Below are 27803 nucleotides of genomic sequence, written 5' to 3'. Positions count from 1 at the left end.
CTCCCATTAGTATAACTCCATAATCCAGAGATCAGAGCAGGAAAGAGGCAAAACGGAGATGCTTCCAGGGCCTTTTATAGCTTCTGCCATGTGGAGGGAAAGCTCTCAGTCTTTGTGCCTATATTTTTCCACAAACTAAATGGAGTTCAGTACCACATGGTCTAGTCACATGCCCTTGCATGCTTCTGTATGCATCCGATGAAGTGAGCTGTAGCTCACGAAAGCTCATGCTCAAATAAATTGGTTAGTCTCTAAGGTGCCACAAGTACTCCTTTTCTTATAGCAGGGGCTATTACCCATATTCTAGCTAGAATGTCCACACGAAAGTTCATCAAGTGAAGATAGGTTTCTTCCATGGCCTATTGTGTTCACTGATGGGCCATCAACTAAAATATTCCCTTCCCAATGTGCTAGCTAGACTGGATGTAAATACCTTGTGCGTGTTACCCAGGAGCAAACATTTGAAATACAGGTATAGTGTCGATATTCATAACTCCAGATACACAAATGATGCATGCATACAAATAGGATGATCACACCAGCAAACCATAACTTTTCTATTGACACCTTACATAACATACGTTGTACAAGATCTGTTGCAATTATATAACAGTGGTAGCAACAATGATCTACATGGTCATATTTTTATCAATGTAAATTATTCATAGAAGTAGACTTTCATTATGTTAGTTCCATATGTAGGCATAGGGCCTAAATTTCAAGAGCAATTTCACAGTAAGAACAAGAGGGAAAAAAAATGTGGATTCCAAACTTTTTATAGTTATATAAGGATGCCCATATCACAATAAAATCCTCCCATTTACAGCTCACTTACAAATTCTACCACCACTCTTGTCTATCAACATACATATAGAACCATTACAACTAAACAATAGAAAAAAATCAAGTCAGCATTGGTCTGGTGACTAATACATCTTTGTTCAAGAATAGGGAGACAAGATTATGGGAAATTGTACATTAATCTATGATGTACCACAGAAAGAGGGGAAAAAAGTTTTCATTATACCATTAAGAACAGTCAGTTAAATGACAGGACACCACCATTTTTGGCTGTATTTTTCAAATATTTTTTGAGGTCAAGGTCAATATTGCTTAGTGAATCAGCTACCTGGTTAAAGGGTTCTGGGATAATAGTCTCCATACAAAACTGTCACTTGCATGACAAGTCAGGTTTTCACCAAACAGTCATGGAGGCAGGAGTCTTGAGAGCAAAGCTTGCTGTTGACAGCATTAATTGAAATAACATAATGAAAGTCTACTTCTATGGATAATAATTTTTTAAAAATTCTCTTTTGCTTTATTACCCCCCCTTTGTTTACTGATTTAAAATAAACTAAATAAGATACTAAAACTCTTAATACATAAAACCTTACTCGAAAAGCAATGCATTTACTTTTAGAATATCCAACCAGAGATCTTTTCCTAGTCTTTTTAGTCTGTCCATATGCGAAAAAAACATGTTCTTTGTGGAATTTTACTGTCAAATACATATTCTAGACAGCCAGGGGCATACGTTGAATGCACTAAGTCTTTCTGCAGCTTCTGCACTATTGAAGACAGATACTTTTTTGTGATTACAAAAATTCTTTCCTTACATTATTAATTTTAAATTGCAAACTTCTTAGTCCATTCAAAGGATTCAAATACCTCAGACAACAATATAAAGATTTTGGAGCAGTACGAAGTGTTTTTAAAATCACAACTCTAGATTAGTTCAGTGATTTCTATTTAGCTTTTCTGTTTTTATTTTTAGCAGTATAGCAAAAAACACCAGTATTATGGAGTTAAGAAAAAAAGAGTCATACCAGGAATTTCAACTGCTTCAGGCTCACCTACTCCATGCTCCTCTACCTGATCATGATTGTCAGTTTCTGAGACACAAAAATGAAAGAAGTGTTTTCAATTGTGTGAGTGTGTGAGTGTGAGTGTGAGTGTGAGTGTGAGTGTGAGTGTGAGTGTGAGTGTGTGAGTGTGTGTGTGTGAGTGTGAGTGTGTGTGTGTGTGAGTGTGTGAGTGTGTGTGTGTGTGTGTGAGTGTGTGAGTGTGTGAGTGTGAGTGTGTGTGAGTGTGAGAGTGTGAGAGTGTGTGAGAGAGAGAGAGAGAGAGAGAGAATGTGAGTGAGATTTTACACACACACACACACACACACACATATATATATATAAAACTAGGTAATGACAGAGTCAAATTTCAAATAGGCTTCAGCACAGCCCCTAAATTTCCACAGTAAGACCATCTGGAGAATATAATAAAAATGTGTAGGTAGAAGAAAGAAAATCTAAAGCAATCAAAAAATAATCTTGCTAAAAACAAATAAAACAATAGGATTAATTAATATGCTATGAATTAAAATGCGTTAATCTTGTCTTGATTTACGAAATATGTATATTTGGGAATAGCTTTTGCTGAGGTTTAACATGTCACATATCTACACCAAACTAAAATTTAGATAGAATCACACTCTTAAAAGGCATGCACTACATGCACTTCATAAAGTGCAATGTTCACTCCCGTAGGTGACCAAAGATGTATTTGTTTGTGAATATTTGCCAGTTATGTTCAGAGTTAATGGTTTGTACACACAAACGCAGTAACCGGCCTGTCACAAAAGAAAGGCCCTAAAAACTTCAATGAGAATTTCTGTCTTGTTACACTTAGATAAGTTCCATATATTAGCTCTTACTATTTCTATAAGAATCAACTAGAAATATTTTAATTGGTTCAGATACCTTCCTGAATTTGTTTTAGTATTTCAGATACTTCAGGTATTTCATCTTCTAAAGCTCCATAAAGGTCATCGGTTGTAGGAATTTCAAAAGCTTCTTGGTATACTTCATCCTTCTCTTGCCGTGCATCATTTAATCCTTCCTCTGCACCTTCCTCATGCTCGTCATTTAATCCTTCCTCTGCACCTTCCTCATGCTCGTCATTTAATCCTTCCTCTGCACCTTCCTCATGCCTCTCTCCTGATTAATAAGTACAGAGGATGTAAACACCATACCCAGCACCCGCTGAATTAAATTTCCAACAAATAATCCACATTCAAATTTATCTCTAGTAGTTCTTAGACATTCCCCTAAATAAGTAGGGTCTTAACCATTATCAGAATGAACTTCTAAAATGCCTGTACATTGATCCACTGGAGAAACAGCTAGGAGAGAGAACCAGTAACAGATGACACCATCCGTATCTTCTCTTGCTATGTCAAGATATAACATTTTGAAACATTACTTGTAGACTGGTCAATGGGAGCGACAGGTACTCAGAACCTCTGAAAAATCAGGCCCGTTATCGGGCTTTGTTCCCTAGACCACCTGGGCGTTAACAACTTGTTGGCTATCCTCTCACATACAGTAGAAAGGAAATACAGTACACTATCATCAAGAATCTCTCTCAAATTTGTCTAGTCTGTTGTGCTGTTTATAAATTCTCTGGTGACTGCGAAGTCTGAATTCATACCAGCTTGTGAATGGAGTGCTTCATGAAGAATGGCCTGAATTTCCTCTTCCAGTTCTGCTTCAACATTCTTGTGCTCTAAATGGGTTATAAAATATGTCAAAGATAGGTGCAAAGGATAACAAAGTTTGCACTTTGAAACTGTTGCAATTAGTTAGTTTGTAGTAAAAAGATGGACATATTCAGTAAAGAAACTCCTTGACCTCATTAGATCATTGTAGAGTTTTCCTATCACCTCTGTAATTAATTGGATTGGAGGTAGGGGATGAGATAAAATAGGTTGCATTTTTTTTAAACAGTATAAATGAACACCTTTGCCAGACTTCTAGCAATTTCACTGAAGATGAATTGAAAGCATTTGCTTTATGCTTTTTAGTATGTCATGAACATCAACTTTCCTGTACAACTTTAAGTGACAGTATCTCGAGTGATTTCAGATAGTTGCATTCCAGCTGCCATATAGTAATCACCAAGAACTCTCTGGTGTTAACCTATATAAACATAAACATACACAAGAAAAAAAAATCAGCCCCCACAACTTTTAAAAATAAAAATGGCAGGCACTGAAAAAAATTGAACTGCTTCAAGTAGCAGTAAAACTCTGTAATTTACCTGACCCACTATTACGTTTTATGGTTCTAAAACCCACCACATTATTTCAATCTCTTAAATAAAACACTTTTACCTTATGGGCAATGTCGTGTGTGTGTCATGCTGTAGGGACAGCAAAATACTATCCAAGTCAGTGGGGTTTTTGTTTTGTAAAAAAAACAGGTAAGTGGTGTCAATTTTTCCACTGTTAAGACTTCCCAAGCAGTTCATGCCACATTACACACAACGGTCCCATTTCTGACCCCTTTATTTATGATTAAACCTTTGTCTCACGCTCCCTCACACACCTGGTTTTAAAAATTGCTTCAGATGATTGGTTCTCCTTCCAGCAATTATATAGCTCCATAAATAAGATGTGAATACAGAATATTTTCCCAAGCAGTACTACAGGAGTTAAAAGACAAGCCTGCGAAAAGAAAGTGTACGTATGCGTGCATGCACGCATGCGCCTTCAAGGACATTGTTTTGTAAGTCTTAACTTTATTTCACCTCTCAGATTTACGGGGCTCTAATTTAAGACACTACCCACACACACAAAAAAAAGAAGAGGTGATAAACAGCAATACATACTGTATTATCAAATTGAGCTTTCAAAGGTGTCTTGATGAGAAAAAATATGCCATGTCCATATTATTTATTGCTTCCTTTATCATCTTTCATGTGATAGAGACAGAAACTGATTACTACAGTTAGGTATGTGCAACCGCTCATTTGTGTACACGTAACTCAGTTACAAATACTTAATGTGCACAGGCTAAACTAGAAATTCACAGAAGCATGTGGCCAGGTAGGTGCGCAACTACTAGGTAAATACAAAAATACTCAATTTTAATGAAGACATAGAATCACAGAATATAAGGTTGGAAGGGACCTCAGGAGGTCATCTAGTCCAACGCCCTGCTCAAAGCAGGACCAATCCCCAATTTTTGCCCCACATCCCAAATGACCCCCTCAAGGATTGAACTCACAACCCTGGGTTTAGCAGGCCGAGGCTCAAACCACTGAGCTATCTCTCCCCACTCCCAACATCAAGCTCTGAAAACCTATGTTGAGTCTGCAATGGTTTATACACAATAACATCTTCCTGCACTGAATATTTGGCCTACACTGTTACTAAAGATACCATTTCTTCTTACAATATGCAAATACTGGAAGGAAGGTTGAGTGTTTGACAGTCACCAGATTTACTCCTGGGGGAATTCTGCACCACTGCGCATGTGCAGAATTTATGTCCCCTGCAGATTTCTTTGCTTCCCTGCCGAAAAATGGCTTTCTGACAGGGAAGCCATAAGAGCAGTTATAAGACCCTCCCCAGCAGTATGCTTCAGGTGTCCAGGGCAGCTGGCAAAGAGGTAAATCACCATGGGGTACGGGATGGGACTGGGGAAGAACCAGCTGATGGCTCCTACCCTGCGCCGGGCTCAGCTCCTAGTCCCAACTGGGCTGGGGAGGACAGGACTTCATCTTCCCCTTCAGTATCCGGGGCCATGTCAGACTTACCCAGATTTCTCTTCTGGCTGTAGGAAACTCTGCAAACCCTCCTTCCTCCACTCCTCCCGCGCCCATCGTGCCTCAGCTGCAGGAGGAGGGATCACTACAGGGAGCTGTTCCCCCATCCAAACCCCCCTCATATCCAGACCCTTCCACTGAACCTCACCCCTCACCCAGAAACCCCCCCCCCCGGATCCCCACTCTACCAAGCCCCAACCAGCTGCACCTGGATCCCCCCATACTAAGTCCCTCCATACTTGACATGGAGAGGCAGGGCTCTGTGGTGTTTCCAGGGCAGGGCCCTGTCCTTGCACTACGTCAGGGTTGGGTGCAGCTTCATCGCTGAGTCTGTGTCCCAGGGTGGGGGGAGCTGCACAGTGATCTCCCACCTCCGTGCAGCCAGTGTCCTGTGATCCACAATGTCATGCTGGAGCCTTCATTTATTTGACAGATAAAATTTTCAGAATTTTAAACTACTGTATGTAGAATTTTTAATTTTTTGGAGCATAATTTTAAAAATTTTGGTGCAGAATGCCCTAAGGGGTAATCATTATAAGTTCCAGAAAGATAGGTCCTGGGTTTTAAATATGAAATTTTGGAACACTATATTTCTATCAATTGAAGAAAGATTTAATTTCCTATTATGAAGCGTGCGCACACACACACACACAATGAGATATGGAGGAAAATACCAGTTTATTAATCCTTATATGAATCTTTTTCTGAATTTGAAATTCAAAGATAAAGGTAAACAAAATGGCAACTAATAAGTCTTGTAAAAACCAGTGACCCTTAAATGCCTTCTGGCTCTTCAGTTTTACACACACTGAACATATACTACATAAATTCATGTCAGCTTGAGCTACCTGAGCTTCTCAACAAATTAAAATATTACTCGTAAAATGGACTAATTTTTCAGAAAGGAAGTCTTTTAGTCCTTGTCCAGAGCCTACTTCACAGTGGCTCAAACTGAAGAATTTGTCTGAGCCAAGAAAAATGGAATGGGTTAATCTTTAATGCTTAAAGTAGGAAAGTACTATTTATAAATAAAGTATTACCAATAGATTTCTTTTTTTAAATACTGATGTCTATTACAAAGATTTTAAAAACAAAACCACAGAACTCATTTGCAAAAGTTTCCATAAAACTCTCTTCCATTATCAATATAAATTTAAAATAGTCAGACTATTATATATGCGGTCCAAATAGTGACTATTCTTTTTCTAATCCCTTATTCAGGAGCAAAAAAGTTACACTATATAGAGGGAAGTGTCAGATAAATTTATTATATAATTAGATACTTGAATTTAGAATTTCAAAAAGAGTAAGTGACAACAATGGATTTACAGACACTGGGAGAATAACTGCTTAAAGGAATATACCAAACTGTACTCAATTCAATTTAGATAAATTATTTTAATATGCTTTTTAGATTAAATAAATTTAAACACTGAAGACAAATGTTAACGTTTCCGACATAGGAATTTAGAAAACACACCAGATCTTTGTTTTCCTAGGGTGCTTCTTCTGATAAGATTATAGACATAGGATAGAAATTATTTAATACAAAATTGTAGGATTAAGTTGTACTATTAATATTAAATATAAATCAATTTATAATATTAATATTTATATTTATTATTACACCAAATAGGTACTATACATGTTTGCAGAAAGGACCACTCAAAATAGTTAATTTGCGTAATAATACTTTGGGCACTTATGCAGTTCATGCATTCAGATCACTTAAAATCAGTGTGGGAAATTGAAAATTATTAACTCAGCTTTTAAATGAATTGTATAGCAAAATTAAATGCTGTAGGAAAACCAGCAACGTTTGTATGTTTGGATGAAGTGCATATACCTGGTATCTTCAGAAAACATGGAAATTACTATTTAAAAACTCTATGAATTTTATTAATTGTGGTACAAGAAAAATAATTCGGCATTTTTAGCACACTCTTAATTTCCAGTTTATTAACAATATGCCCTACATTCGTAACTCATTCTGTATAGTCCTATGCACATATTCAATAGGATGTGCTTTCTCAATGGATAGAAAAAGATGCAGAAAATCGGTTTTTAGAGTCCAATCCATGCATTGTGGCTGGTAGTAAGTAATACTTACTAGCAAGCACTTGTAAAATTAGGTCTTTATTTCCTTGAATTCTGCGTAGGACTGGTGGGTTTTAATCTTTGTGATGTTTTAATCAGGAAATCTGTTCCTGAAGGTAGATTCTGAACATAAGTACAAGTACTTCAGTAGTACGTAAGTACTGAATGCTTAAAATATGTAACACTGATCAAACTTTGCCCAGTTATTGAGCTTAAAATATTGCAAACACACAAAAAGCATTTAAATTACAAAAAGAAAATACCTCTTTTTGGGGTGGGTGTGTGTGTGTGTGTGTGCAGTGCAAACCACTGTGTGCTCCTGAGCCTAGTTTGGTGGCCTCTTGGTATTACTACAATACAAATAATAATAGCAGCAGCAACATTATTAATATTTATATAAAGGGGCATTAATGATGAGTTTACAATTGTTTCCACACTTTTGTTCCAGCAGCTGAGCCAAATATGAACTCCCAGTATAAACTATTATATATGTTATAAAAACAATTTTTAAAAATGTTGTTTTAATTTAAAAAACAAGTTTTATGCCTTTTTCCAAGTCACAAACTTAAATTCTATATTTGGATATTTTGTCCTCTAACCAGGAGAGCAATGAAATCATAAGAGACAGCATTTATGTACATTTTTATGTATTGTACTACCTTCATGTAACACTTGGTGGAGCAAGTGTTAAATTAAACTTTGAAGACTATTCAAACCAGCAAATCTGCTCCCATTTTTGATTAAGTACTCTACTACATCTATATGCATATCAGCATTTGTATTCTTAGAGAAAAATATACTGGAACAATACTATACAAATTGTAGTCAAGACTGTTTACAGATGCTTTCTGTTGTATGAATTAACCAGTTAAGAATTTTAATGTTTATTGATTTTAGAACAGTTACTTAAAGTGATTCCTGAATATTCTGTGAATGAATTACTACAGTAAACCAACAACTATTAAGAAGTAAAATGGCAAATGTTGGCAACAGAAAGAAGGGATTTTTTTTACCTGTAATGAGAGGTCATGCAATTTCACATCCACGCAGACAAAAGGACCATAATTCAATTGAAATTTTTCTTGCCTTTTGTTGTCATGTACAGTTTGTGAGAGACCTTACCTGATTTAACGAATGACTGCTCTGCAGGTTGAATGGACTCTTCAGATTCAGCTGGTGTTGGCTGTGCTGGGACAGATCTTTCTTTAAGTCCTGCATTTTTCAGTTATAAAGTTAACTTTAGGCTTTTTTTGTCTTGATTTAATTATATAGCAGCATGAGATAATCTTGATAATCAGCATGAGATTCAATTATATTATCAGTAAAACAAATGGACAGTATAAGCACCTGAGGATTTACTCAAACAATGTACTGTTCTAGGTTGTCCCTAACAATACATTCTCTGCAAAGACTAAAGCATGTTGAGAGGTTATTTGAAGAATACATAAACATAAATTTAGAAAAATGGGTAAAGATGCCCAAACTTCTTTCATTGGTATAAGTTTATTGAACAAAATCCACACTGATTTAAACACATCACAATACTGTTCATAGGCTTTGTTTAGTATGAAAAAGTAATGTATGCTGATAAAAACAGACATTTCTTTTCACTTCACCTATTTCCAAATTTAAAAAATGGTACGTGATTTTTTTTAAGCTGTCTTATCTTGAGTTCTTCTAAAAAGTTTTCATAACACATAGCTCGCAATAAAACAATTGACTAGGCTCACAAATATAGCTCAATAAATTGTAAAGAAGGCTACAAGCCTAACTGTGCCTTCAGATTTAGCAATCTACCCTTTAGTTCTCTTCAGTCCATAAATCAGGTCTATGAATTCTGTAGCAAAATTATGATTCACAGAGTTCTGGTACAAAGGTTTCCCCAACATAGTAAGACTTGCCGTACAACTAAATAAGTGCCTTTGGATCTCACCATAATGGAAAACAAGGGAGATGCACACATACAGTGATCAGTGCCAGGGTAAGAGGGTCACAGAATTTCCAGGTGGGAAGATCACCTAGTCCCATCTTTTAGGTGTCCAGTGCAGAATTGGTACCTAATGCACATTTACCACTTACTTTCTAAAACTAGACTGCATAAGTGAAAGGTCTGAGTCACTCACATTGAGAGATTGAGATCTTAGGATGTAAAACATTCTCAAGGATATCCTGATAATCAGGATAAATTTTCCTCTGCTATAAGAGAGTGGATACAAGCCAGAGTTCTTATTCAATAACCACTCTATAAGGTCTACACGCTTCCTGTATTGTTCTCATTGAAACATATCAGATTGTATTGTCTCTCTCTCATTAATAGAAACATTCATTCCTAAAATGTCAAACTCATAAAATTTCAAATTGATTATACATCAGGATTTGTTTTAGGATTAATGAAATCCAGCATTAGTCCATGAACAGCGTTCATTAGGGCTCAAACAGGTCTAATTTTTGAGGCCTCAACAATGGAGGCGGCAGTGAGAACTTTAGTTCCCTCAACTCTATTTTAGGTGTTTTTAGACAGGATTATGTTCTATAGGTTTTTTTAATTCATTCTCAACAAAAAACTTAGAGAAATGACCAACTATAAGTATTTCAACAGCTCTGTAGGATCTTCTTTCTAATAGTTACAAGCACAGATGAAACATGTCAGTACTTAAAATATCTGAAGCCTGATTTAAAAAAAAACAAACAAAGCTGCAGTTCACCACTCTGCATACTAACTCCTCCTCACTTATAAAAAACCAACACCATGGCAATTCAGTCGTCTTGCTGCACACGCCAAAACAAACTCTTAGTTTCAGATCTCTCACAATATCAACTGCGTTTACAAACTTGGTAGATCAACAGAGCATAAAATATATGTTAAAGTATGTGCTCGTGTCTTGGTTTCGTTGTTTCAAGTTCTCCATTTCTCTTTAAGTATAAACTGGCAGAGCAACAGATATGCTGTAAGTATGTGATAGGAAGTCAGGAAGCAAACAAGTTGCTCCAAAGTGAACTACACCATACCCCTTTAAAATTGACTTTAAGCCACCACTTCAGTTCCATCAGCCTTTTTACTATTATTCTGTTTAGAACAATTTTTCTGAAAGCTAAATCTGCATTATATACCTTAATTTCACAACCATTTCTGGGCTATTCTGAACCATTTTTATGTACGTAAACAAGTACTTTTATATACTTAATGGGATATTTTAAATTACTGTGGTACAAGGATTGTTTAACTCATATCTTTTATACTAATAAAGCTCAGGTGTTTTTAAATTACATGGAACAGCATGAACAGATTGTAGCAGACCAGCAAATCCAGAGTTAAAAGATTAATATTGCATATTTGACTTTTTCTCTATAAAAAAAACATAAGATTGACTGGGTCACTCTAGTGCAACATACTTATGCAAGACATGCCTTTGGGTTTGTCTACATTACTTGCTGGATCGACAGGCAGCAATCGATCCAGCAGGGGTCAATTTATCGCGTCTAGTGAAGACACTATAAATTGACCGCCGAGAGCTTTCCCGTCGACTCTGGTACTCCACTGGAGCGAGAAGCGTAGGTGGAGTCGACGGCGGAGTATCGCTGTTGACTTACTGCAGTGAAGACACCGTGGTAAGTAGATCTAAGTACGTCGACTTCAGCTACTCACGTAGCTGTAGCTACCCACCCCACCCCAGTGTAGACCAGGCCAAATGTCCTCAGAATATGCTCAGAGGACCAACAGCTTTCAGAAAGAAGGTACACTATGATGAACAATCTTCTGTTGAGATGTTTCTTGTAAGTATCATTTCCTTGATTGAAACAGTACACACATTTTAGTTTCAGGCTCTTAAACGTGCCTTTATACAGTAACAACTGCATTGGATTTAGATGTTTGATTTTAATGAAATGTGTTTTGAGACACAATCCCAAGTACTAGATTACAGTGTGACTGATCTTTCACACACCCTGTATGTGTATGTTTATTCCATTTAAAACTATATACATATTAGAATTCACAGAAAAACGTGAATTAACAATTACAAAGAAACATGACAGTCTGAACTACATTAGAAGTTGTCATGAAGCTGCTTTCAAAGAACAGCATCTTAAGTAAGGTTCCAAGGCTGCAAAGTCTTACACACGTGCTTAACTTTATGCATGGGAATAGTCCCAATGAAATCAATGGAACTTCATGTGTGTATAATCTTTGTAAGATTGGGACATAAGAGGATTGTTTGGGGTTTTTGTGGCTTTTTGGGGGGGCACGGGAGCGTATGAGGGAGAGTTAATTCTGCCTTTTTTCCTCAATGCCACTCGATGCGTGCAACTTAAAAATACATACTTGTACATATTCTTAAATATAACTGCTTTGTTCACTTTGAAGACTTTTTTTATGGCAAGTGAAAAAAGTTATTTTTTATGTATACTGAGACATCTGTTCCAGTTTCCCAGTAGGAGAAAAAAAAGCAATCTAAAGTAATTGATACTGTTAACTGTAATGTGGCAGTTCAGAGCTTGGAAGAGATAGAGGCATTAGAGATAGACACTCAAATCTCCACCTCCCTCCACCCAGATGTACTTTTCTCTGTTACCAGATATAAGAAAAATGTTGATGTACACACCCTCAATCCAGACACTGGAGGGACCCTAGATGTAATCTGCCAATAGAAGTACGTCCAGTACCTAATTACAAGAAAAGCGTTTCTCTATCAAATATTTATCTTCATTTCCAACAGATTACAGTGGAGTAAGAGATAAGAGTATTAATATTGTTACTGAAACTTAAATTTAGGAGAAGTCTGGGCTTGTTATGCAAGAATAGATGTCCAGTCCCATTTCCAAAGAAGATTTAGAAAAAAATTTTTAGAGCTGTTCTGAGAGATTTCTATGTTCACTCCCACATTTTTGCTAATCTAAAATGTACCCTGATCAGTACACGGGTGTGTATATATACACTTTATATTTATATTTTCCCAGTATTTAGAAAGTAATTCAGTATGTCATTCCTCCTAATTGTGTCACATTGTACTGTAGTATTTGCCATTGTTTTTGTTTTCAAAAATATTGTTTCCTTCACAGCACTATATAAAGGTATTAAAGCACCATACAAATATTAAGCCTCAATACAAGTAAGCATGCATATATGTACTGGATCAACTGAGAGACAGAAGTGAAGTAATTTATACAAGGTCATAGAACAGTTTATGGTAGAACCAGAACTGAGGTGTCAAATTCCAAAACCTTGCTAGGGACCACCAGCCACTATAGTCAGTGACCCTCAAGTATCATTTTCAGATTTTGTTCTAGTCTCTTGTAATTTTATTGTGCAATGATTCAGCATATAATCAATTCTATTTGTTTGCACAATAAAATCAGAATTTGTACAATAAGTATCTCTTATCATATACCAACTAGAAATTAAGTACAGATTTTGTAACATACTGAAATACACTATTTCTGAAGAAAGTTTGTAACATCCTATTTACCCCAATTAATAAGGCTCTTGGATACTTCTCACTCTTCATTGCTGAAAATAAAACAATAAAATACCAATCCAAAAAGTGAGCTAATGTACAGAAGTAGAACATTTAGAATTATTGTAGGAATAAGCTATTCTATGAGTGGCTACAATACACAAGTCTGTTCTCTAACCCAGTCCAGCCAAAATACAAATAATGGTACAATGTTAGCTTCCTGAAATTTGATCAGCAAGCAACAATTCCCATTTAGACATCTCAGTAAGTGGCTAGATTTTCAAAAGTGCCCAGAAGCTTCCATTGAGAAGGGAGCTGCTGGCTTCTGAGCACTTTTGAAAATCTGCCCCCAATTTTGGCTGCTGAATACTTTTGAAAATCTCACCCATAGTGACCTAACAAAGGTTTCAGACAAAAGATGAAGCCAACACAACAGTAATTTAGCATAGTAATAGCAATACAAAGCAAACGGTCACAGGACCATTGAAAAACATTACAGCACTCAATAAAAGCATCAGACTGACAAATGTGTTTCTTGACACTATTTCTAGTTTGCATGTCTTCTAATGAAATGAGAATTAGTTTCTTACAACAGGAATTTTCAACACTTGGCTAATGTCCAGGTTGACCTCTAAATAATACATTAATAAACTTCTACATATGATCCACAATGTTTTTACACTCTTCACATATCTACAAGAAAAATGTAATTTTAATACAAAGCAAGAGACATATTTAAAGGGTTAGATTGGTTTGATATTTTATGTAAAAAAGAAAAAAGTCAGATTTCAAAGCTATACCAACAATTTTTAATGTACAGGACTTGTGATCAAATACATTATGTACACATTTGAGCTCCACAGCAGATATATTTGTTGTGTGTTTACAAATGCAAGTACACACATAAGCAGTCTGCATAACTGTCACTCACACTAATGACTTTCAGAAAAATTGTTACTAATACACTAAATTATGTTACCAATACACTGAATTTTTCTCACCATCAAACTCCTATTTCTGTTTTTTCTTCTCATCTTCCTTTGCTGAATTTTCAGAAACTCCGGAAGGGATTTTAGCTATCTTTTTAGTTACTGTGTCTTTCCCTGCTTGAGAAGGGGTAACCTCCTTTTCAGTGGCTGATTTCTTCATAGTTTCATTGGGTTTCACATTTTTGTCTATTCCTGATTTTTCATTTTCCTTGCCTTTGTCTTTTTTAACCTTGTCAGAATCTTTCTTCAGTTTAGCCACCTCAACAACTTTCTTAACCTTTCGGTCAGCAACTTTTCCTTCCATGGCTTTCTTTTTCTTTTCTACAACTTTGTTTTCCTTCTTCCTGGATGCTTCTCTCTCTCTTATTTTCTTGAGTGGTTCTTTAATTGCTTCTTTTACTTTTCAGATTTTCATTTAAAAAATGAAAAACGTTAATTAAGAGCACAATGTTTAGATCATTGAACACAATTTTGTGCAACTTATCTGCATAATTCAATGACAATTGCAGCTCCAAACCTGAATAATCTAAGATGACCACCCATATTATTTTTCCCCCATCTAATGCTGGCATAGCTAGCAGATTACTTTTTATTCTAATTAACCCATAACAAAATTAATGAAATATTTATGCAGAAAGATATCTTGATGCCTAAAGATTTGTTAATTAGGACTGCAATTTAAAGCTATTAATACATTTATAAAACTAAACAAATTAGATCTGAGTTTAATACTGAAGTCTGAAATCATGGAGCAGATGCAGAAAATAAGCATCTTATATTAAACTGCTGTATTTTCAATTTCATCCACTAATAAAACTACTTTTCTATACCTGATACCGTTAATTTACTTTTACGGAACACTCAGGCTTTTCAATTACTTTGTCTAACACCTCTTTGATCCTGGTACTTTGAATCTTACATGATAAAGCATTGTATTTGTAAGACTACTTCTTTAAAACAAGATCTACTAATGAATTTTTCAACCTCATAGATCAGCAAGGAAATTTACAGTAACTAATATCAATAGCATAACACTTTAGGGACACTGTCACCTTAGTTAGGCCAAAGATTACAAAAAAAATTAATTTGAATAGGAAAAAGTTTGAGACCACAACAACACTGTTAGTGAATTAAAACCAGAATAGGGAGTACTAGAAACTGATTGTAAAAAAAAACAAAACAAAAAACAAAAAAACCCCAAACTGATCCGTCTAGTTTCATTGTACAATGAAACGCAAATGAACAGCATGAGAGGTAAATCTGATTTTAAAATCTTGGCATTTTAATCAATAGCATTAATATACATACGTTTTTATTCTGATTTTTATCTTGACATTGTCCCTTTCATACTTAATTTGTCTTATTTATTTAAATTACAATAGCTTAGGACTATGATGCAACATTCAGATAACATGCTAACAAAGCAGATCAACACAGCCTTCTCAACTACTGAAAGTACACACACAAAAAAAGATTATCAGTTATATTTTAAAAAGGGAATACTACTGTAAGGTATTTGAAACTGGTAGAAATTTTCAAACGGGGAGGGAATGTTTAGGGGTGGCCAACCTGTGGCTCCAAAGCCACATGCGGCTCTTAGAGGTAATATGTGTCTCCTTGTATAGGCACCAACTCTGAGGCTGGAGCTACAAGTGCCAACTTTCCAATGTGCCAGGGGGTGCTCACTGCTCAACCCCTGGCTCTGCCACAGGCCCTGCCCCCACTCCACCCCTTCCTGCCCCCTTCTCTGAGCCTGCCATGCCATTGCTCCTTCTCCTTCCACCCTCACCCGAGCCTCCTGTATGCCACCAAACAGCTGATTGGGAGGTGTGGGGAGGGAGGAAGAGGTGTTGATCCATGGGACTGCCGGTGGATGGGAGGCACTGGGAGCGGGATGGGGGAGCTAATGGGGTGCTGCTGACATATTACTGTGGCTCTTTGGCAATGTACATTGGTAAATTCTGGCTCCTTCTCAGGCTGGCCACCCCTGGTTTACACTAATGTTTGTCCTCAATTGTCATTAGGATTTAATATTTAATTTCCTTAACAATATGCAGAAAAGGTGATTCAGCAAAATAAAGTTACTCTGATGCTATTTTCATACTTTGTGCAAAAAAAAAAAAAATCATCTGTCAAAATACCTTTCCACTTCATACATAAACCTAGAAACTAGAAAAATGTTTTGCTTACTATGACGAGTTTAGCATAGAAAAAAGTAATTTACTTTCAGCCCTGTTCACACCTACAAATAAAAGAAATTAGTCTGGTCCTCTTCCTATGAAAAGCAATAGTAATTTTTTACCTATGTAATTTAACAGAAGCAGATATTCAATTCTTACTCAGGAAAGTTTCCCCTTAAAGCCTACCGGAGGTTTTGCCAGAGTAAATAATAGCAAAAGCTGTAATGTAGTGTATTATTAACTGATTACCTGTACCTTCTCATTACGTTTTCTGTATATGAAAAGAATATACTCTTTCAATTCATAAAACTTATAATTCAGCCACTATATATCCTCTCAACAGGTTCTCTACAGGATGTACAAAGACTAAAGGCATTTCATAACATTCCTTCACTACAATACCATACAATTCTTCAGGAAGAACCCAAACAGAACAAGTAATTAAATGGCTCATTTATTAATATTTTCAAAACAAGTTATTCCAAACACAATGCAAAACAAAAGCTATACATTTCAGCTGGCATGCAAGGATAAGAAAAAACAGTATTCATATGTGCATGAGAGCTTTCCCCAGTAGACATTTTTTCTAACAATCTTTCCACTGTAAATTAACAAAAAAATAATTTGGTACTCTAGCCTGAGAGGAAAAAATGATAACCAATGATGATGTAAAGTTTGTTACATTCAACAAACAGGCTGCCCAGTACAGAGTAGTAGATGCAATACATTCGCCGGGAATAATCTTTCTTCAAATAAGACTAGAATTGCAAACCCTAGAAACAACATCCAATTATAATAGGAACAACCACTAAACTCTACTTTAATTTCTAAACCACACTGAAGAATTACTGGATGAAATTCTATGGTTTATGTTCGGTAAATAACCAGACTATATGATCCTAATGGTCCCTCTTCTGCCCAAAGATCAATAAATCCCTTAAATATCTGAAAACAGTAAAGATGTCACTGAAGAGGATTAAGGACAAAGCAAAATCGTGGCATATATTCAAAATGTATCTTTCTACATACACAATATGAAATAACAAAGTTGTAAGTCATACTCAGCGAAATCATGCAAAAAACTTGCACAAAGTGTTTTTGAATAGATTTACAGTTAATTATATCCTGGATTAGGAAAGCACGCAAATTAGCTGCAGATGGATAAACGGAATTTGAAATTCTGACTGAGATAATTTGCAGGGTATTTGTTTGCTGCGTCTCCAACTGAAAAGACAACCATCACATCTAGCATTAGTAGCCAGAGTTCAATTACCTGGTTTGCAAATCTCATGCATTTCAGGCATTAGAAATTATTTGCACCAAACTCACTGACAAAAAGCACTAAGTACCTTTGGCCTTAGCTTTTCTCTTGTCTACCCCTCCTGGCTCCTCTCCTGATGTTTGTAAGATGGAAACAGGTTATAAACATATTTTGTGATATTCAATACATTAAGCAAACAACATACATAATTTACCAATCTAAAGCAACAACATTTCATTGGCTCTTTATGGTAGAGTTCCAGATTTCTTCCAAATGCCAACCATTTCTAAATATATTTTGAGTAATATATTTGTTAAAATAAGAACTCTTTACTGTACTTCCATTTGTTGGAGACAGCATGGATTGCAGGACTGGGCTCAAATTAGGGTAAGATGTTCATGGAACAGTTAAATGAGTCCCACAAATACCAAGCATAAGTAGACCCCTGCACCCATCACACAGACAGCAACAAAAGGAGAATTAGACCATTACCACCATGGTGATGGCAGCCTTCCCTACCGATGAGCAAGCTTACTTCAGTAGGCATTGTGTAATCTGCTACGGCATAGCCAGCCAGTGAGATGAAGACCAAGTACAGTATGTGTCTGGGGCTATAGGTACTTTAACTGAAACAACTTTCAAACTACTAAACGTATCCACCAATCGATTATATGAATACTTTTGGCCTCTACAGTTAAACTGCGTACTTTGTGCTGAAAACTGACAAAAAATATCTTTATTGTACTGAAAAAGACTTTTTGAACTGCTGGCCCTGCAAACCTGACCTGAGATCTGAAAGCCAAACTGTGTTCTCGCCTCATGATTTATCAGTGATAAAATAGTTAAGGCCTAACTTGGCTGGCAAAATTATACTTGTGTAACTTTACTGCCTCGAGCGAATAAACTTACAAGAACCAAATAAATCACTCAGTTGAAGCAAAAGGAGGAGTACTATTGAGCTGATGGAGATAGCAGAAGTAATAAAATGTATTCAGCAAACTTATGAAGCAAGTAGATATGAAAACACATTTTAAGCTGTTTAATAATTTAAAATGGTAAAAAAAACTGGTTATTTCAAAAGCTTTTTGCATAAATAAGAGAGTGATTTAATTAGGAAAAAATGTACAGAACTTAATTGTACCTTTCTCCCAAAAGATCAGTAATTTAAAATTTTATTTCTAATTGAAATGTGCATACTCCATAGGGAGAGAGCTCAGCGAATACCCTGTTTGTATTTTATGGATGTTTCACTTGTTTATAAATACCCATAATTTGCTGCAGTCCAACTCTTTTTATGTAGACAAAGAACAGTCCTCAAGTTCTGAGCAAGTTCTTAATGCAGCCCTCAGCTGTGCAAATTTTACGTTCCCCTCTATTTAGCAAGCCAACTAATAGTATTTCCAAATCAAAGCCATGTCTATCATTCTTGGTCACAGAATTCTACAATAAAATATCTCTAAACACTTAAAACAAGAACAAACATACTTTAAAATTACTACTCTATTTTGATCTGATTTGAATGCTTTACAACTTTTGGCACCAATATTAGTTTTGTTTTGTTAGAGAGAATTATTATGGTAAACAAATATGATTTCAACAAAACAAAACCCTTACCGCATATCAAGCGGTTAATGCCTCACATGGTTAACATTAACATATTATAGTTATACTTTCTAGGAGAACGATGTAATAGCTGAAATCAATCCTATACCACACTGCTACATACATTCATACATACATAAACAAACAGCTAGCCACAAGAAAGATTTCAACCAAATCAGTAACTTTTCCTGAAAAGTTTGTTTTGTTTTGGCTGTACATACCACATTTTTTAGAAGATACTAAAATATAGTTTTCATAAATTTGAAGGCATATATTGTAAAAGTCAGTATTACTACCATTTCAATCATATGTGATAAACATATGTGACAAAGTCAGGCTGGATGGCTGCAGGAGGGTCTGGGAAAACAGATATGTTAGCCCTAGAATGCTAAAGGCCCTTTTTCCTACAAACTGGGAAAGGGTTACTTCAGGTCAATTAGGGACACCTGAGTCCAATTAAGGGCTGCCTGAAACCTGTTTAAAAAAAATATCTATTCTGGTGAGGGGAGGACAAACTGCTGCAAGGCTGGTGGCAGCATAGAGACAGGTTTCTCCAGTTGAGAGAGTGCGCTCCTCCCCAGAGGGGAGACACCCAAACCCAGTGCCTGTTTAGGGGCAGGACTGACACCCCAGGGCCAGCGACAGGACAACACCTGCCCCAGTGAGGGGGCCAGGGAAAGTTATTCCCCTTTAGAATCGGTGCGTTATAGAATTGTTTTCTTTTGTGTTTGGCCGAGGACCACTCCTCAGGCCTGCCCTGAGGCTTAGTGGGAAGGCTCTGAGAAACAAACCCCAGAAAGGGAAGAGAGACATGCTCCAGAGTGGGGCTGATTTACCCCAGGCCCTGTCCCTGCCAGAGGAGGGAGCGCTAAGTCCAGCGAGACAGAAGGGGTGCCTTGCCACACATACTATTTTCAAGGTTTATGACAGATTTGGAGACTTCTGCAAATCTTTTCACAAGCTGCTTACTAAATTATGTAAAAACAAATACTACTATAAATATAGTGTCTTTTCATAATGCCTAATGTTAGTCAACTTGGTACTACACAACTCTACTTAACTGACACTAACTTTTAAAACATTACACACAAGGGATTCTTAAATTCTTATGCTTGTATCACACATTTTTTTTTAATACAAAAGAAAATGTAGAATGAATCACACGAATAAAGCACCTCAAGCATTTCATCACTAGAGAAACAATACACAAGTACTATTAATTCAGAAACAACAACATTTAAAGACAAAGAATAGTTAGAGTATTTAAAACAAAATGAAACTTCTAAAGGATATCATTTTAAAGATGTTCGCACTTTATATTCTGATGTACAATACCTTCTTGGAAACTTCCAAGTTTCACTCTTTAAAAATAAATAATTAAAAAACAATTTACTTCTCATGTTTTATTTGACAAAATGTTCATTTTTTTCTAAACATTTAAACTAACATGACTGAATACACTTATGAAGTGCCTTTGAGAGTCAGTTTCATTAAATTGAGGTCAGTATAGATCTGAAGAGAACTGCTGTAGCAGTGTTTGTTGTTTTGTATTTCAAGGATTTTTTCTTTTTTTTTGGTAGGGTCTACTAAACCAGTGGTTATTCAAAAAATAAATAAATAAAGGATGGTAATTTTCTCTCTCTCTTTTTTTAAAAAAATGCACATAAAAATGCTCATAAAATGTCACCGATTTTTAAGCAGAACTCCCAGTTGATGGGGATTTCTGTTTGAATACTGACAGCATGATTTGGTCCTATACATTTAGAATCCAGAGGACATTCCCCCATCAGTTGACCACTCTTAGGTGGATTTTTTTTTTTTTAAGAAGGTAAAATGTAAATATTTCTGAGCGAGTTTCTAACAAAAGAAAGTCCTGTTTTCCCAGGAGTCACAATGCTGAACTTAATAATTAGCGATATTAAAGCTTTAGTACAGTTTAATGGAATTTTAAGAGTTAAATTATCTCAAATTCATTACTGACATTGACATTATTTATTACTATCCTTGTTCTACAAAGGTAAAGCACATTTACTAGAACTGTAAGTAAACATCAAAGGCTACACTTTAATACTTAGAAATAAGTTTTGTAGTTCACATTCAGTCTGAGCATATTTGTTGCCATACCCCAGAAAATTCCAGACACATCAGGGTAGCAGAGAGAAAAAAGAGTTTCATGTCAGTCCACCACCAAATAGTTTCCCAAACTAGCCATCTTTAGCTTGCATACAAAAAGTTTATCTCTAACAGAAGATTAACAAAGGAAGATATTTAAATTGTGGAACTAAGAACGCAAAAAGTAAGTTTCCAAGCAAGAAGTTAATCTTTATATTATAAATCCACCGATCTTGATCTCTGAATTTTACACATCTATCTATACTCCACACAAGAACCACAAGAGAAAACTAATTTATGTTTGTTTTTTTTTTATCTTGTCCATATCATTTATTTTACTTCTGCAATTTACTATATTGGAATTGTATGGCCTTCTGCTCAACCAAAATAGTTTGCTTATAAAAGGCTACCACTTACCTTAAGTTGGATTCTATTTGCTACCAAGTTTCACATGTCCTTCAGGTAAACAGGCAAATCAGAGCTTGGAAAGATGTTCTTCCCACACTCTCAAATGAAAGACAGCTTTGTAGTTTACACAGCTAGCATAACAGAGGATTGCAGGAACTGCTGTCAAGTCATTCAGAGTAAGCTTCTCTCAAGACTCTCTTGCTTGCCTGTTCACCTAACTATGAAAGGAAGAACTGAGTCGTAGCCATGGTACATCTGATCAGGGTTTCTGAGCTGAAGGATGTTGACCTAAAAATCTATTAAAACACTTCCCGCAGTTGTACGGATCCCAAGAATATCTGGGACGGAATGTATGTTATTAGAGAACATTCATAGCTCAGATTATCTATCTTCTCTCTGAATAGAAAGAATTGGGCTTTAAAAATTGGCTTTTCTTTGTGAAGATAAATCACAGATGTACGAGTATTGCATCTTGTTCGCCAAGTAGAAACAAAGTCCAAGAAGTAAGTCTTTTCTCTTTGTTAGCCTCATCAGAGTGGAACCATTCATAAGTGCAACACAACTGTGAAAACTGATTGAAAAACCCCTTGGTAGTGGTGCAGCAGCATGAAATGCATTAATTTCTACAGAAAACTACCTTGATGGATGGCTATGGAGTTGGGAAACACATCAGTGCAGACTGACTGAACCACACTGACAGACTTTTTGATCTCAAAGTATTAAGCAAAAAACGTTTTAAAAATGGATTTGTTCTATCCTACCATTTTTACTAACCGAAGCTGCAATTAAAATGTTCCCTAACCATTCAATGCCTTTCCCTTCCTTTCCAACCCCCACATGTAACCTAAATGAATAATTCACAAAATTTTAATTTCTTCTAAGGTAAGTCACTGGAGACTAACTAATGATACAAAATTATGAAATGTTACTTAAGAATGAGCGGTCCTATAACCAACTGCCCTTGAAAAAGTTTAAGAGTGAAAATTTTAAAGGTACTTTTTTTAAAAAGCTCCAAAATATATGCAATAGTAATCTCAAAAGATATATAAACATTTCTTGGTTCATTTTATTCAACTTTAATATAACTGATTCCAGACATTCTAAACATGGTCTCTTAAAAAAAAAAATTGCTTACACTTTCACATTAAATACTGTTGAAGGTGTCACAGAAATCAGGGGTTCAGCCTTTCAATATATTATCAGCCATTACAATTTTTGTGGGTGGAACAAAACTATAACTTTTATGTAACTCATTTTTATTAGTATCACAGAAAAGCAAGCAAAAGCTTATGCAGAAAGATTAAGGACTTCCCAGCATCCACCATCTCAGATCACTAAATAGTATTTTTAATAAGCTGATCAGAAGTTAAGTTTTTTTTAACAGTGCTCCCCCTAACCATTGTGTAGAAAACAAAAATGATAAATCACAGAATTAACCTGATTTTCTCTTCTAGAATAAAATTATAGAAGATTGCACAAGTTAGAAGAATCGTATTTCATATTTACAATTAAGATTTCTGTTTGAAACCTCATAACCAGTCATTTTCAGATCCAACCCATTCAACTGAGGGTCAGCAAGCCTAGTTTTTGAAGTTATTTAGCCCCAACGCTTTTCTGAGCTCTCTGGAAAACCTAACAATTTTACAAATGCAATTTGTCATATAATATCTTGTTTGTAGGTTGTGGACTTGAATTCTGATAACTGTTTGCAATTTTGAATGTTATGAAATTTTCCATCTATGGAAAACATAAGGGAGCAGAACAGAGAAGGGCATCCAGAAATATTGTTCATAAAAATTCTGGAGAGGTGAAGAGAATCATTAACTGCAGCTTTTTTAAAGCAACAGGACACTTATTTGATGCAACTCCATGCACCTTATTAAAAATAACCTTTTGAGAAAGATGAAGACCATCATAAATGTATCCCAAGGGAAAATATTTAGTCATAAATCTTCACAGTAAAATTAATAATATGGTATAGGATGTGAGTTCAGTTCATGTCACATTAATAAGATCTCACAGAACAGTATTCTTTCATTTAGGACTACAAAATAAACTGAGAATTTATTATTTATGCGGCATATACGTGCCATTAAAATATGTATTATCACTTAACTTCAACTGTTACATGTAACCCGGCTCTCTTCTCTGAACGTATTTTAGATTGTATCAATGTATGTGGAAGTAAATGAAATTTTGCACATTTTACACATTTCTTTGGCTTTTGTGATTTTAATATTTTAATATACCAAATGCATTTAAAAAATGAATTAAGTCACAAAGGATAATCATATGTTTGGCTTTTCCTGGACAAAGCCTCTTTTTTTGAGTCTCTTTTCTCTGTCCAAGGGGGATTTTATAAACAGGAAGTGTCCTAGATTTTTGCAGAGCACACAAGCTGCAGCTCAGAAAGACCCCCAACTGGTCTGCTTCCCAATTGATCCGTACCCTGCAGCTAACTGGTCTATTTTCCTGCAAGCCCCAGCTGCTAGATCCCACCCATCCAGGTCCTGGATCTCAGCCCTGGACAAGAGGGCCCACAGGAAGGCACTGACTGATGGCTGTCGCTGCATCCTGAGCTTGGGCCAGCCACTCTGCCACAGTGACAGACAACAACACTGCTCCCTGCCCCCCATCCCTTCCAGTGAGTACCCCTGCTGCAGCTACCCCCTCCAGCATTCCCAACTGTCCTCCCTTCTCAGCTCCCCCTTCTGCCCTCTCCTCCCCCCAGGTCCCTCCTTCTGCAGTGTCCTCTTTTTGGGAACCTGAAATATGCTAACCTTAAGTTCAGGCTTTAACCCACTTTAACCCACCATTTTGTTACATGGGCATTTCAGAACAAACTATGTAAGGCTCAAGCATATTGTTTGTACTTAGACATGATGGAATTGAGTTTCAGTTCTAACTATTCGCTTGCTTACCTGAATATAACTGTAGGCCTGACTTGACATAAGTAACTTGCAGTATTTCTTAATGGGCATGACTAGGAAGGTGAATGGAAGGTTAGACTGTAAATAGGGGCTTAACAAGCAGTACGTTGAAGTCATGATGTCTACGCTAGCTAAGATAAGCCAGAACACCCCAATGCTGGGGACAATGGACAAGATAAACACAGAATGTAAAAATCAGGTTCTATATGAGCAGCACATGGAAAGAGCAGGCTGTAAAGGGAGAGATTCCTGAAAAGTAATCAAGCCAATTCAAAAACATGCGATGCAATGTCATAAACATATATGTAAATGTATATAAAGGAAGAGGTTTTCTGTGTAACTTTGGATATGTGGTACGCCCTATACCCAGCCCCTACGCTTGAGTCTGATCTACTCAGCGTAGCCTTGCTGTACACCAAATAAAGGAACTTGAGTGATGAAATGTGGAGTCGAACTGAGTTTCTGAAGAACCAGATGAAGTATTCTCCCAAAACTAGAGAAGATGTTCTGGATAAGCTGCATGGAAAAGGTCTCGGAGGGAATCCCAACAATAAACAAACATTTTAATTTTTAAAAAACACTGAAGTAAAAGTAAAACTCACTAAACTTGTATTAGGACCTCCAAGACCGAAGTCCCTCGCATCGTTAGATAACCATTAACATATTTCAGTGCAATGAAACAAGTTTTATCATAGACTTTAAGAGTAGGATTTCACAACTGCTCAGCATTGACTTAACACTGCTCCCACTGATGTCAATGGGATTTTAGGGTACATCTACACCTGTGTAATTGTAGTGCAGTTAGGAATACCCACACTTGCTGTAATCAGGCTAGTGCATGACAGTAGTGGAGATGTGGTGACTTCAGTATTGGCTATGTCCCATAAGAAGCCAACTGGGGACTCTGGATATGTTCTCTGGTTGCTAACCCACACAGAAGTCTGCACCACCACATCTTCTTCACTACTCACACAGGCTAAATTACAGTTAATGCAGATATGCCTTCCCATGATACAGTCACACCTTAATTCACCGTATAGACACAGTGTTAACTTCAACAGGAACAGAGTTTAAGCCAATAAATGAGCACTTTTAAAAATCCCATTCTAGAGACTGAAAAGCTCTAGTAGGTCATATAGTCTACCCCCCTGTCTGTTTTCTAAAGTATTTTCTACTGCTCTAATTTTGTTTTAAGCGTCCTCAGCTTCCACCATTTTGCTTGGAAAACGCCCTTATATTCTTAATATGTCTTATTGCTGATAAATGTTCATGACACTCAACCAGACGTTTCCCTCCCTTCATTTTATCTTGTTTCTTTGAGTTATACCCTACTCTAAGTAATTATTGCCCTTTCTGGGAGTTTCCAGTTCCCTAATATTTCAAGACAAATTCCGTACCTCATTCTGCAATTTACTTGCAGTTCAAGATGCCACCTACGCTTAATTTCATTAGTTTCATTTTGAATTATGTATCAGTGCTGTCCGAGCTACAACACTATTTATATATCTTTAAAACGGCCGTGTCAATTCAAAATCCATTTAAAATAAAGCACATTAAGTTTCAGCCTGGATATGACAAATTAAAACCCTGAGATACGAGTTTCATAACAGAATTTTTTTTACAAAAACGTAAGCATAGCAAAGTTAATAGGCATCATTAATAAAATCTTATGGTATTTTCAACATTAAAATATCAAAGAATTAATTATATGAATATACCATATTTGTAAATTTAAAGTGAGATCTCAGTTCAAGGTTTCTGAACTAGATAAGAACTGAAGCTGATTGAACACCACTGAAAACCTGTCTATCTACAGCAGTTACCTTCACTATCAACAAATCCATATATGCCAAAATAGACTTTGGAAACATGCATTAAACAATTTAACAGATTAACCCTTGCAAAAATCGAATCAGGTTTGTTGAATTTCGCAAGAAATAGAAGACATTAAATTCTATTTTGTGTGGAGTAATCTTTAATATATTTCATCATTACATAAGAAATACATATTCACAATTTCCCACTTTCATAAAATGCTCACTAAAAAAAACCCTTGAAAACAGATCAGAGCAGCCCTTAGGGTGTGATTATTATACAAAAAATTTGACTGAAAGCTTTCTTTCAAATTAGATAAACATATTGACATGCTCTTTCCTGAATACGATATGTTAACTAACCTAGAACAAAATAATTTTTACACATTTTACAAGCACTATACAGTGCTTCTAATTAAATGGGTAAAAAGCATGTATCTGAGAAATCAGTGAATCACAAAATTAATTTTAAGTTTAAGGTATGAATAATTTATCATATGGTATTTCATAAGAGCACTCATTTTTATAATAGCTATATTAGTAAGGATTAACATATAAATATATATTTACATAACATATTAATCATGCCAGAATATCTTGTAATCAAGCCCATTACAAAATGCGTCAATTAATGATCGTTAGAAAGACAAATGTTTATAAGGGGTAACGGTACAGCTTACTATAGTTAGTTTGCCAACTTTAGTGCACAAAATGCACAAATTGAAGCAAAACCATACAGAAGCCAACTACATAACTGCAGATACTTTTTATTTAGTTATTTTATCCTAGGCATAATTACACATTTGTGTAAATGTTAATCTCCTAGTCACAAAATGGAGAAAGTCACTGAAAGGCTTTTCAAGTAGTGAAACTATATCACCTGGCTGGCTGATTTTAGCTCATATTTAGAATGTTCATTCAGAGTTTGGTTTGTTTTTTAAATCCACCCACTGCCAGAAAGCCCTGTCATATTAAGATTGATGATTGCATGGACATTTTCACAAGCCAATAAAATTAGCCCCTGAATGAGTCACTGGTTCTGTAAATCCACAATAACGCAAGTCTTTTTTCCCTGAACCCCTTCATTCTGTGACGTACCATCAACATCATCTGCAGCTTCGCTCTCTTCTTCTTCTAGTATTTCAAAAGGAGTCATTACATCATAGAGAAATGAGAGGAAGCCATAAAACCAATCAGAACTTTCCTCTGCTAAAATATTAAGGACTTCCTCAAGGGAATCAATATTTTCATTACTGCCATCTTTGGTCAAGCCTACACAAGAATAGAGGAAAGAGAGAGAAAAAAAGGAGAGCAGTTAGGTGGAAAAAGGAAACTGAAGAAGAAGGATCTATGAAAAGA

At 35.9% G+C, this 27803-nt stretch overlaps 1 protein-coding gene across 7 annotated transcripts in view; it reads right to left on the bottom strand.

Moving 5' to 3' along the window:
* ASPH (aspartate beta-hydroxylase) overlaps positions 1 to 27803 on the bottom strand; it is a 203569-nt gene that overhangs the window by 114629 nt on the left and 61137 nt on the right. For 6 of the 7 annotated variants that reach the window (XR_013345144.1, XM_077810220.1, XM_077810221.1 and 3 more), the window contains 4 exons: positions 8818 to 8907; positions 3481 to 3555; positions 2751 to 2987; positions 1827 to 1892 (listed from right to left, as the gene is read on the bottom strand). Coding sequence is in view for 6 of the 7 variants with exons in the window: in XM_077810220.1 (XP_077666346.1) it covers positions 1827 to 1892; positions 2751 to 2987; positions 3481 to 3555; positions 8818 to 8907 (468 nt within the window). In the remaining variant the exon portion in view is untranslated. The remainder of the gene's footprint in view (positions 1 to 1826; positions 1893 to 2750; positions 2988 to 3480; positions 3556 to 8817; positions 8908 to 27803) is intronic. The other variant, XM_077810225.1, reaches the window with a different exon arrangement.

Source organism: Eretmochelys imbricata, chromosome 2 (genome assembly GCF_965152235.1).
Source record: "Eretmochelys imbricata isolate rEreImb1 chromosome 2, rEreImb1.hap1, whole genome shotgun sequence".
NCBI lineage: Eukaryota > Metazoa > Chordata > Testudines > Cheloniidae > Eretmochelys > Eretmochelys imbricata.
The sequence above is the reverse complement of the archived record's forward strand: the minus strand, read 5'-3'. Positions and strand labels throughout refer to the sequence as shown.